A 13166-nucleotide genomic window follows, 5' to 3' on the forward strand; every position below is an offset into this window, starting at 1 on the left:
GGACGATATAGATGGGTTGGTCAGATGGGCAGAACAGTGGCAAATGGAATTTAACCCTGAAAAGTGTGAGGTGATGCATTTTGGGAGGACTAACAAGGCAAGGGAATACACAATGAATGGTCAGACCCTAGGAAGGACAGAGGATCAGAGGGACCTTGGTGTGCATGTAAATAAATCCCTGAAGGCAGCAGGACAGGTAGATAAGGTGGTTAAAAAGGCATATGGGATACTTGCCTTCATTAGCCGAGCCATAGAATATAAGAGCAGGGAGGTTATGATGGAGCTGTACAAAACGCTAGTTAGGCCACAGCTGGAATATTGTGTGCAGTTCTGGTCACCACACTATAGGAAGGATGTGATTGCATTGGAGAGGGTGCAGAGGAGATTCACCAGGATGTTACCTGGGCTGGAGCGCTTCAGCTATGAAGAGAGACTGGACAGGCTGAGGTTGTTTTCCTTGGAGCAGAGAAGGCTGAGGGGGGGACCTGATTGAGGTGTACAAAATTATGAGGGGCATAGATAGGGTAGATAGAAAGGAACTTTTCGCCTTAGTAGAGGGGTCAATAACCAGGGGGCATAGTTTCAAGGTAAGGGGCAGGAGGTTTAGAGGGGATTTGAGGAAAAACTTTTTCACCCAGAGGGTGGTTGGAATCTGGAACTCACTGCCTGAAAGGGTGGTAGAGGCAGGAACCCTCACAACATTCAAGAAGCATTTAGATGAGCACTTGAAACGCCATAGCATACAAGGCTACGGACCAAGTGCTGGAAAATGGGATTAGATAGACAGGGCTGGATGGCCGGTGTGGACACGATGGGCCGAAGGGCCTCTTTCTGTGCTGTATAACTCTGACTCTCCCTCTCCCCTTCCCCCACTCCCCCTCCCTCCGCACCCTCTTACCATCCTGGCCTCGTATCGCAGGATGATCTTGTCGTTCTCCAGCATTTTGAAGAGATCTTTCTTTGGGACCTTGGGGATCAGCGACAGGCAATTCTCCACCGAGTCCTCCACTGAGCCGAACCCATTGTATGGGGGGATCCACTGCAGCCAATGGGAACAGGGCATTAAAATCCACAGATCTCACACCACCACCACCCTGGCCCCGTGGATGGGTTAGCCCATTGACACCGGACCCCCGGGATGGGTCAGCCCATTGACCGGACCCCGGGGATGGGTCAGCCCATTGACCGGACCCCGGGGATGGGTCAGCCCATTGACACCGGACCCCCGGGATGGGTCAGCCCATTGACCGGACCCCGGGGATGGGTCAGCCCATTGACCGGACCCCGGGGATGGGTCAGCCCATTGACCGGACCCCGGGGATGGGTCAGCCCATTGACCGGACCCCGGGGATGGGTCAGCCCATTGACCGGACCCCGGGGATGGGTCAGCCCATTGACCGGACCCCGGGGATGGGTCAGCCCATTGACCGGACCCCGGGGATGGGTCAGCCCATTGACCGGACCCCCGGGATGGGTCAGCCCATTGACACAGGACCCCCGTGATGGGTCAGCCCATTGACACAGGACCCCCGGGATGGGTCAACCCATTGACACAGGACCCCCGGGATGGGTCAGTCCATTGACACAGGACCCCCAGGATGGGTCAGCCCATTGACACAGGACCCCCGGGATGGGTCAGCCCATTGACACAGAACCCCCGGGATGGGTCAGCCCATTGACCGGACCCCCGGGATGGGTCAGCCCATTGACCGCACCCCCGGGATGGGTCAGCCCATTGACCGGGCCCCCGGGATGGGTCAGCCCATTGACACAGGACCCCCGGGATGGGTCAGCCCATTGACCGCACCCCCAGGATGGGTCAGCCCATTGACCGGGCCCCCGGGATGGGTCAGCCCATTGACACAGGACCCCCGGGATGGGTCAGCCCATTGACCGCACCCCCGGGATGGGTCAGCCCATTGACACAGGACCCCCGGGATGGGTCAGCCCATTGACCGCACCCCCAGGATGGGTCAGCCCATTGACCGCACCCCCGGGATGGGTCAGCCCATTGACACAGGACCCCCGGGATGGGTCAGCCCATTGACCGCACCCCCGGGATGGGTCAGCCCATTGACACAGGACCCCCGGGATGGGTCAGCCCATTAATGCAGGAACACCCTCTGAAACTGACCTTTTTCTCGGGGGATGCGGGTTTCCTGATCACATCGACAGGCCGGAGTTCCACCCCCCTCATGTTCTGGTAATAGTAGTTCTTCGTAAACTCATCACAGTCGTAGATGAAGAACTTGCGGCCGAGGACAGTGAGCGGCTGACCAACAATGAAATCCCGTGGACCATAATATTCCTTCACCTCCTGGTCAGATAATTCCATCGAAATCATGGGGAAGCTCGCTGCAGAAAGAGTATGAGTAAGGGAGAGAGAGTGTGAGAGAGTGAGGGAGATAAACACACATAGTCAGTGCCTGTGGAACTGTACCCCAGTGAGAGTCAGTATCTGTGGAACCCGTACCCCAGTGAAAGTCAGTGCCTGTGGAACTGTACCCCAGTGAGTCAGTATCTGTGGAACTGTACCCCAGTGAGAGTCGGTGCCTGTGGAACTACCCCAGTGAGAGTCAGTATCTGTGGAACTGTACCCCAGTGAGAGTCAGTGCCTGTGGAATATGTACCCCAGTGGGAGTCAGTGTATATGGAACTGCACCCCAGTGAGAGTCGGTGCCTGTGGAACTGTACCTGTTGTGTATTTTGAATGTGTATTAGAATTGTCCCACATGGGATACCGTAGTGGTGATTTGCAATGCACTATGGGAAATGTAGTGCATTGAGTGAAGAAGCACATTGTAAATAAAATGGCCATTAACTAAACTCTCCACCCCAGAGTCCTTCTTAATTGTTATATAGGTAAGGGAATAAAACCCTTCGCGACACAACAAAACTGGCGACGAGGACGACGGACTTGCGCATCACTTTGCACTGGAATCGGCGATGTTTAAAGTAAGAAGTTCCTGTCTTTTCTTAATGGCGCGCCCGCAGTTTAGTGCTGATGCAATCGCCTCGTAAAGGTGGCGGTTCGTGTGTTACACAAATAAGAAGGGGGAGAGTAACGATACAGTGAAACGAAGTGGAGGAAAAGGACTGTAAAACATTTTTAAAAAGTGGAGGAAAAGGACTGTAAAGAAAAAAAAAAGTTAACAAAATGGCTATGCTAACCGGAGCGTTTGGACCATTTGATGAAACGGCGGAGCAATGGAGAGCTTATACAGAGCATTTCAGAATTTTCATGACTGCAAATGGCAGTAAAGATGACGTGAAAGTGGCGACGTTCCTCAGTGTGATCGGAGCAAAAACATTTGGCTTGTTACGGAGTTTGATGCACCCGGATAAGCCTGGCGCTAAGACATATGATCAGATTGTGGAAGTTTTGGAAACACATTTCGCACCCAAGCCGCTGCTGATTGCCGAGAGGTTCAGGTTTCACAAACGAAACCAAGGGGAGGGTGAGTCCATAGCCGAATATGCTGCAGTGCTAAAGAAGCTAACTGAGCATTGTGAGTTTGGTGAAACTCTAAATGACACTGTCCGTGATAGGTTTGTGTGTGGATTAAGATGTGAAGCAACACAGAAGCGCTTGCTCACGACTGACAAACTGATGCTTAAATCAGCAGTGGAGCTCGCTGTGTCTATGGAGTTAGCAGCTAAAGATGCACAGCTGTTGGGGGCTGCAACAAGAGTGCACAGGGTAGCAGCTACACCAGATAAGCATGCAAGGGGCGCCAGAGAGTGTTACAGATGTGGAAGGTCAGGTCATCAGCCATCTGACTGCTGGTGTAAAGACCTGACCTGTCGGAAATGTGAAAAGAAAGGACACATTGAACGTGTGTGTAAAGGGCAAAGCAAACAATCCTACACAGAGACACACAAAAACAAACAAGGAAACACATCCAACTGGCGTTCTAAAAAGAAAAAGCTACACATGGTGAAACAAGAACAGGAAGACAGTGACACAGACTCTGATGGGGAGCTGAATCTCCATGTGTTAACGGTGAATGGAGGCTCATCAGGCTATGGAGTCACTCCACTACTAGAGGGAATACCGGTCAAAATGGAGCTGGATACGGGGGCCGCTGTCTCCTTGATTTCAGAGAAGCTATTCAAAGAAAAACTGAACCACCTATCACTGACGCCGGCCAAGCTCATCTTAAAGACCTACACTGGGGAAACAGTCCCAATGCTGGGTAAGACGGAGGTCAAGGTGGAGCTTAATGGACAAACCATGATTGTTGTGTATGTAATATGTGTGCTACTTTGAACCTATGGACAGGACTGCACTACTTGTTGGGCGTAGTGATACGCAGTACCACTCCTGGCCATAGGGGTATAAATAGTACCGTGGGTACTGATCTCCCCTCAGTTCCCGCCTGTGGGCATGAAGTAAAGACCTATGTATAGTCCCTACCTCCAACCAGTAAAGACCTGTTTGAGTTATACGTTTAAGTCTTTGTGTTAATTGTTCAATACAATACACATACTTAACACTGGCGACGAGTCAGGTTCTTACCCTGCGGCAGTTGAAGAGAGGTTTCAAACATCACCACCCCACTAGAAGCAACAGGCTTTAGGACTCTGAAGCCTCCATCAGCGACTGAGCATTGGAGTGCAGCAGCCATCCTGACAGCTTCCAGCGGCTGACAGAAGTCTTTCTGCAGTTTCCTTGTTCAACCTAGGTGGTGGGGTAAGCCGTGCAGCGTTGGCTGCAAAGACAGGGCTGGGGAAGTTGGAGAAGATAAGGGCGATCGCAATCCCTGATAAGAGCCACGGTGAAACGCGCGAGCGGGTAAGCCAGAGCCCGGGAGGGAGCGAGCAAGAGCCGCGCGAGCGGGTGAGCCAGAGGCCGGGAGCCGCTTCAAGTGCGAGGCGCAGCGCGGGCCAGCGATCGGGACCAAAGATAAGGGCCGCACTCGGACTGAAAGGCGCGGCGGCTGCAGAAGCTCAAGGTGCGAGAGCCGCGGTGCACAGCGCGGGCTATCGATCGTGGCGAAGATAAGGGCCGCACTCGGGGGCTGAAGGGAGACGGCGTCGGGGGACGGGTGAAGACCGCCAAGCGTGGGAAAACCACCATTTTGTGGGCGGAGGACGACGGCAAGAGCGGGAAGCCGCCATCTTTGATAACAAGTAAAGAAAATAAAATCTGAGAAATTGCAAATCTACAATGCCTAAACACGGGAATATTAGCACCTTTGATAGTGACCTCGAAGATTGGGCCATATATGTTGAAAGAGTAAAAAATTATTGTAAGGCCAATAAAATTCGTGACCAAGATAAAGCTCTAACATTATTAAATTTAATGGGTGCGAAGACATACGGGCAATTGAAACACCTGTTATCACCAGATGAACCGGCGGATAAGACGTTCGATGAGATTGTTACTGTCCTGAAAGATCATCTAAACCCCACGCCGCTGATGCTAGCGGAACGATTTAAATTTTACGACAGAAGGCAGCTACAGCATGAAAGCAATGCTGAATATTTGCTGGAATTGCGTAAATTAGCGAAATATTGCCAGTTTGGAACGGGACTGACAGATGCACTACGAGACAAATTTGTGTGTGGTTTATTTAAACAGGATACACAAAAGCGACTGCTCGAGGAGAATGAGCTGACGCTTGAGAAGGCGGTCACTATGGCAGCAGCACACGAAGCCGCAGCGAGAGGCACGGCAGTAATGCAGCTACGGTCACCGGAGCTCAGTGCACACAAATTGGGTGTGAGTTCTGGCAAATGTTATCGTTGTGGAAAGACAACGCATGATCAGAACCAGTGTTGGTTTAAAAACCAAGAATGTAGAACTTGTGGTAGGCTTGGACATATAGCTAGAGTATGCAGGTCAGGGAAGAAGACCAGCAACAAGAAGTCACCGCAAGGAAAATACGCAAAAGTACACAAGGTGGCCGAACAGGAGTCCGATTCAGACGCTAGCAGTAATGAACTGGCTGGCTTAAGCAGTATTGAACTGGCTAGCTTAAGGGTACTCAACGTTGGTAAGGGTGCAGACCTCCAGACAATTTGGGTTACTCTTCAGATAGAAGGAGTCCAAGTAAAAATGGAATTGGACACTGGATCGGCATTGTCGGTCATGAATAAGAAAGATTACAGAAGGTTATTCCAACATATTCCCCTACAGGATACGGAGATTATATTGACAACCTACACGGGGCAGAGAGTGTATCCCATCGGGACAATAAAGGTTGCAGTGGCCAACAAGGGCGAAGGAAGTCAAATAATGGACTTATATGTGCTACCGGAGGGAGGTCCACCACTACTAGGCCGGGAGTGGTTTAGAAACATAAATATGGACTGGCATTCGCTAAAAGCCATAAAGAGTGAGAACTCGGTGCAGATAATCAGCCCAGACTCTAGAACTGATGATGGTAAGACCAACCCATGTGCAAAAGACAAAGTTTCAGCACAGAATTCCACTGAGCAACAACAACATAGTTTAACAGAGAATTCTGAGTCTGTCAAGTCTACTGATATGCACATTTTTGAGGGACACTGGGCTCGAACTCAACTCCATTTCAAACTACAACAGCAATTAGAACAAATGATTCGCTGTTTTGAGCAAGAGATGAATGAAATAAAAAAGTTCTTTGTTACAGAGTGGGAGAATCTGGAAAGGCAACAGAAGCAACTGATGGAGAAAATGGAGCAGGAGCACACCAACCATCTGCGCGAGGAGGCCGAACGAATCAAAGCTGATTCAGGTTCTGAAGGTGCGTGCCATAATCTGGTGTCAGAAGAGTTAACGGTCAGCCAACTCCTTCATATGCTGAGGGACAAGACTCTGAAATGGGAAAAACTTGAACACGAGCTGCGATCTTCAAAGGAAAAGGGTTCGGAGCTCTCAAAAGTCATTGAGATGGCTGATGTGACGACACAGACTGAAACGACTGCAACAGAGCAGCCATTGGATGCCAAAAGTACGCTGACTCACGTCAATGTAGAACAACAGACCGCTGAAACAGCTGCTCCGGTAGAGGGATTGCATAGTCCGATCAATCAATCTCCAAAGGAAGTTGAAGTATTAAAATCACAAATGAGGTCACTAGTAAACGACTTGCTGAAAGCCCAGAAAAAGCTGGAGGCAGAGGTACACATGAAGAAGTCTCTTCAGGAAAGATGTCTGGATTTGGAACAAGAGATGGCTAACGTCCAGCTGGGTATGGAGGAAATAGAAGACCCTCTAGTTGGCCTAGATCAGGACGACACCGAATATTACTATGTCCTGTCCTGCCCAACTTGTAACTTCGACTCCCACCATACAGAAATCATGGAGGAGCACCGAAAGTCGACGGAACATCGGGAGAAGGTGGCTCTACTACGGAAAAAGGAGGAAGAGAAGGAGGAACTGCGCATGCAGCTGGCAGCTGACAGTGGAGCCCAGAGAGTCTCCAAGAAGCAGAAAAGGAAAAGTCGAAACAGAAGATGACCCATCTGAACCATTATTACCTCTACCAGATCGCACACGTGGTCCCTCCGAACGGAGCCAATTCAGTTCGGAAGTTCAAACTGTTTAATCCATGGAAGGACTATTGAATGAGTCACTCCAGCAACGTGAACCGACTACACCACAGAGATTGAATCTGTGAACTGTTTTCCGCAGAGACTGAATCTGTGATCTGTTTTGACATGAAGTTATCTATGTATCTATGTTATTCTGTTATGTAAACCTGAAGTTATATATGTATATATGTTATTACGTTATGTTAAATGGGGAGATGACTGTAAAGCTAGGAAGGGAGGAATGTTGTGTATGTAATATGTGTGCTACTTTGAACCTATGGACAGGACTGCACTACTTGTAGGGCGTAGTGATACGCAGTACCACTCCTGGCCATAGGGGTATAAATAGTACCGTGGGTACTGATCTCCCCTCAGTTCCCGCCTGTGGGCATGAAGTAAAGACCTACGTATAGTCCCTACCTCCAACCAGTAAAGACCTGTTTGAGTTATACGTTTAAGTCTTTGTGTTAATTGTTCAATACAATACACATACTTAACAATGATGCTGCCAGTTTACGTGGTCAAGGGTGACTATCCATCCCTGATGGGCAGGCCGTGATTGGAGAAAATTAATCTGGATTGGAAAAAAGTGAATGCGGTGTCAGTCGAATAGGCGGGGCTAGCGGCAGTGTTGACAAAGCATGCGGCTGTCTTTGACGGAGAATTGGGGCGTATGAAGGGGATTACGGTCAAGTTCAAGGTGAAGCCTGACAGCCAGCCACGATTCCTGAAGGCCAGGAACGTTCCCTACGCCCTCAGACCAAAGGTGGAGGCTGACCTGGAGCGTCTGGTCAAGATAGGGGTCCTGGTGCCGGTTTCGCACAGTGAGTGGGCCACACCCGTGGTACCAGTGATGAAGAGTGACGGCGCGGTTCGCTTATGTGGAGATTTCAAAGTAACAGTGAACCCTGTGCTCTCAGCTGAACAGTACCCCCTCTCCATCATTGAAGATCTTTTCGCGGGTCTAGCAGGCGGTCAGAAGTTTAGCAAGATTGATCTATGCCAAGCCTACTTGCAGATGCATGTAGAAGAGGACTCACAGAAGTACCTCACCATCACCACCCACAAGGGCCTCTACAGGTACTGCCGCCTACCCTTTGGTATAACATCAGCACCAGCATTGTTTCAGCGGGCTATGGACCAGATCTTAAGCGGCATTCCAGGGGTACAATGTTATCTCGACGATATCCTTGTCACAGGAAAGGACAACAACGAGCATCTGCAGAACCTGACGAAGACACTGGGAAGACTTGAAGAATATGGCTTACGCGTTCGCAAGGACAAATGCGAATTTTTCAAGCCATCAGTGGAGTACCTAGGCCATGTCATCGACGTGGACGGCCTACACACAGCACCATCAAAAGTGAAAGCCATTGCCGACGCTCCTGCACCTACAAATGTCGGCCAGCTGCGGTCATTCTTAGGTCTCCTGAACTATTACGGAAAGTTTATTCCACAGCTGGCATCACTGTTGAAGCCATTACATGAGTTGCTGTGTCAGGGCAAGGCCTGGGCGTGGACGAAGGAGTGCGAAGCTGCATTCAAGAAAGCCAAAGCAGCTTTGACTGACTCCAGAGTGTTGACGCACTTTGACCCGTCGTTGCAGATTCAGCTGGCCTGTGGCGCGTCGCCTTATGGCGTCGGCACGGTCGTGTCCCACATCTTTCCCTCAGGCGAAGAGAAGCCGATTGCATTCACATCATGGTCCCTGAGCAAGGCGGAGGTGAAATACCCGCAGATCGAAAAAGAGGCTTTGGGCATCATCTTTGGAATCAAAAAGTTCCATCACTACTTGTTCAGAAGGAAATTCACCTTGCTGACGGATCATCATCCTCTGACATTGCTCTTTGGTCCACACACAGGAATACCCTCCCTGGCAGCGTGCAGGATGCAGCGCTGGGCGCTGATGTTAAGCGCTCACAATTACAACATCAAATACCGGAGGTCAGCAGCACATGGCAATGTGGACGGATTGTCAAGACTTCCGCCGCCTGTGCCCTCTGAAGGCTGTGAGCAGAAGATTTTCTACTTTGACATGGTGAGCAATGCCCCTGTCACGGCCCGGCAGGTCAAGAAAGAGACCAGAGTGGACCCTACGCTATCCAAGATGCTGGATTGGGTGATGCGAGGAGACGGATCACGGGTGTCAGACGCACCAACTGAGCTCCTACTTTACCTGTCAAGAGGGAAGGAGTTGTCTGTCACGTCCGGATGCCTCCTTTGGGGCATGCGAGTGATCATACCACCAAAGCTGTGGAAACATGTCCTCAACGAGCTGCACTCAGACATTGTGGTATTGTCCGGATGAAGGAGCTGGCACGAAGCTACTTTTGGGGGCCCGGTCTGGATCATGAAATTGAAGTTGAAGCGAAATCATGCCCAACATGCGAGACAACCAGGGATACGCCAAGAGCAGCGCCACTGCATCCATGGGAATGGCCGGCGACACCGTAGCAACGGATCCATCTGGACTTCGCGGGACCAGTGGAAGGAGTGATGTTCCTGGTCGCGGTGGACTCCCATTCCAAATGGCCGGAGGTTGCAGTAATGTCCACTACCACTACGGAGAAAACCATCGAGACTCTGAGAGATATGTTCGGGCGATTTGGTCTGCCGGAGCAGATCGTAACCGACAATGGAACACAGTTCACATCCCAGGAGATGGAGGAGTTCCTCAAGAGCAATGGAATCCAGCACACGTTCTCCGCGCCTTATCATCCATCCACGAATGGATTGGCGGAGAGATTTGTCAGAACGCTGAAACGCACGTTGAAAGCAGCAAGAAGTGATGCTCCTCTAAAGCAGCGCCTGAATGCTTTCTTGCTGAAATACCGAAACACGCCTCCTGCTACGACTGGAGCATCTCCTGCTTACCTACTCATGGGAAGGCAGCTACGGACACGCCTTGATCTGCTGAGGCCAACGTCCACAGAAGCAGTGGTGCACGCCAATCAGCAGGATCAAGTCAGCAGACAAGCTCAGAGGTCCAAAGAACGACACTTTGTGGTGGGGGGCAAAGTCCTCGCGCGTAACTACACCACTCCGGAGCGGTGGGTCCCGGCTACGATCATTCAAAAGACAGGCCCCGTTTCATACCACGTCCGCACCGGAGACGACCGAACATGGAGATGGCATGTAGACCAGTTACTGCCAAGACAGTCGCCACAGGTAACCCAAGAAACATAGGATCAAGGACCTGCTGGGGGCTCCAGCAGGGACTGGTCGTCCGACCCTGAGACGGTGGCACCATCCACTCTTGTGCCATCGAGGGAGGAAGCCACGCCTGCAGGGTCACGGGAGAGCCAGGCAGAGCCTGCTCCTGAGACTAGGCGTTACCCCCAAAGAGAAAGGCAGCCGCCAGAGCACCTTAGTTACAGTTAGTGCTAACCGGTGTGCATGGGGCAGAATAATCCCCAGGGTTAGCGGAGTGTAGAGGCAGTCTACCCTCTCTTCCAAAGTTATAGTCATTTTCAGTTATTCTGTTTTGTGGACATTCTATTTTAAGGGGGAGGAAATATGTTGTGTATTTTGAATGTGTATTAGAATTGTCCCACATGGGATACCGTAGTGGTGATTTGCAATGCACTATGGGAAATGTAGTGCATTGAGTGAAGAAGCACATTATAAATAAAATGGCTGTTAACTAAACTCTCCACCCCGGAGTCCTCCTCAATTGTTATATAAGTAAGGGTATAAAACGCCTTGAGAGACAACAGTACCCTAGTGAGAGTCGGTGTCTGTGCAACCCGTACCCCAGCGAGAGTCAGTGCCTGTGGAACTGTACCCCAGTGAGTGTCAGTGCCTGTGGAACAGTACCCCAGTGAGAGTCAGTGTCTGTGGAGCCCGTACCCCAGTGGGTGTCCGTGCCTGTGGAACCCGTACCCCAGTGAGTGTCAGTACCTGTGGAACTGTACCCCAGTGAGTGTCAGTGTCTGTGGAGCCCGTACCCCAGTGGGTGTCCGTGCCTGTGGAACTGTACCCCAGTGAGTGTCAGTGCCTGTGGAACCCGTACCCCAGTGAGTGTCAGTGCCTGTGGAACCCGTACCCCAGTGAGTGTCAGTGTCTGTGGAACCCGTACCCCAGTGAGTGTCAGTACCTGTGGAACTGTACCCTCGTGAGAGTCAGTGCCTGTGGAGCCCGTACCCCAGTGAGGGTCAGTGTCTGTGGAATCCGTACCCTAGTGAGAGTCGGTGTTTTGAGGAGGGGACTGGGCTTCACTCTCAGACTCTCACCATCCGCTTGTTTAAGCGTCTTGGGCAGGCGTTGTCGTCCCACCAAAACAGGAAACGGATCTCGTCCATCATTCTTTTCGTAAACCTCGCGGATCTCCACCGCGCCATCGGCCAAGTAATAATGGAGAATGAACCGGCGACACTCCCCAAACGTATTGTCTGTGTCATCCCAGTAAGCATAAAACCGCAGAACCTGTGCAGGAAAAGAAAATGCAGCGAGAGTAACAGCACGGAGAGAGACTGAGAGATTGCTACCCGTCACGCCCAGTTCCTCAACACCCCCGGACCCTGCTCGGACCCCCCCCTTCCCCGAATCCCTTACCGGGACCCCCTTCCCAGAACCCCTTACCCGGACCCCCTGCCCCAGGACCCCCACCCCCGGTCCACCTCTCTGGACCATCTCCCCCTCCCACCAGACCCACTTCCTCAGACACCCTTCCCTGCACCCCCAGCTCCTAAACCCTCTCCCCAACTGGTTCACTAATGTTCTTTAGGGAAGGAAACCTGCCGTTCTTACCAGTGACTCCAGTCCCATACCAATGTCGACTCTCAAGTGGCCACTCAGTTGTATCAAACCGCTACCAGCGGTTTAAGAAGAAGCAGCTTAATATTCAAGTTAGAGATCGATAGACTTTTAGATATTAAGGGAATCAAAGGATACGGGGAAAGTGCAGGAAAGTGAAGATGAGGTAGAAGATCAGCCATGATCTTATTGAATGGTGGAGCAGGCTCGAGGGGCCAAATGGCCGACTCCTGCTCCTATTTCGTATGTTCGTATCCCACTGCCACCATCTCAGGGTAACTGGGGATGGGCAATAAATGCTGGCCTGGTCAGCAACCTCCACATCCCGAGAATTAATAAACAACATCTATTGGGACTTCTCCCCTCAGCCAAAACCATCAAAAACAGATTAACTGGTCATTCATCTCATTGCTGTCTGCGTGATCTGGCCCAGACACCCACTAGACTTCACTAACGAGCCATGGTTACCAGGTCAACATTCTGCTTTCTATTTTGTAATAGGCTTCCGATTCAGTGACTTGTAACCAGGGCATTGTGTCACAAAACTACCATCCAAAGGTCATAAAACTAACCTTATATGGTCATAGGTCAGGACACTAACCTTACTGTCAAAGGTCATAACACTAACCTTCTGGTCATAGGTCAGGACACTAACCTTACGATCATAGGTCAGGAACTGCTTCAGCTTGTCGAAGTCAGAGGGAGTGACGTACTCATGAACGGTTGGTTTGCGATTCTCTATGTAGGGATCTGGTGGGATCATTTCTGGACAATACGGGACAATGCCATGGCTCAACATGAAATCCTGGAGAACAGGAAGCAACAGGAGATCAGCAACGGAACTGAGAGGAAAAACAGAGCAAGACTGAGCCCAACAAACCTTTTAAATA

The 13166-nt window shown here is 50.9% G+C and overlaps 1 protein-coding gene across 1 annotated transcript in view; it reads right to left on the reverse strand.

The window, feature by feature from the left end:
* Positions 1-13166, reverse strand: part of efhc1 (EF-hand domain (C-terminal) containing 1) — a 76978-nt gene that overhangs the window by 4051 nt on the left and 59761 nt on the right. Inside the window, exons 5-8 of the mRNA XM_085977090.1 lie at positions 12932-13081; positions 11754-11946; positions 2135-2355; positions 899-1039 (exon numbers count right to left, since the gene is read on the reverse strand). Coding sequence (XP_085833216.1) covers positions 899-1039; positions 2135-2355; positions 11754-11946; positions 12932-13081 — 705 coding nt within the window. The remainder of the gene's footprint in view (positions 1-898; positions 1040-2134; positions 2356-11753; positions 11947-12931; positions 13082-13166) is intronic.

Source organism: Somniosus microcephalus, chromosome 3 (genome assembly GCF_052327205.1).
Source record: "Somniosus microcephalus isolate GS21.2 chromosome 3, FLI_Smic_1.0, whole genome shotgun sequence".
Taxonomy (NCBI): domain Eukaryota; kingdom Metazoa; phylum Chordata; class Chondrichthyes; order Squaliformes; family Somniosidae; genus Somniosus; species Somniosus microcephalus.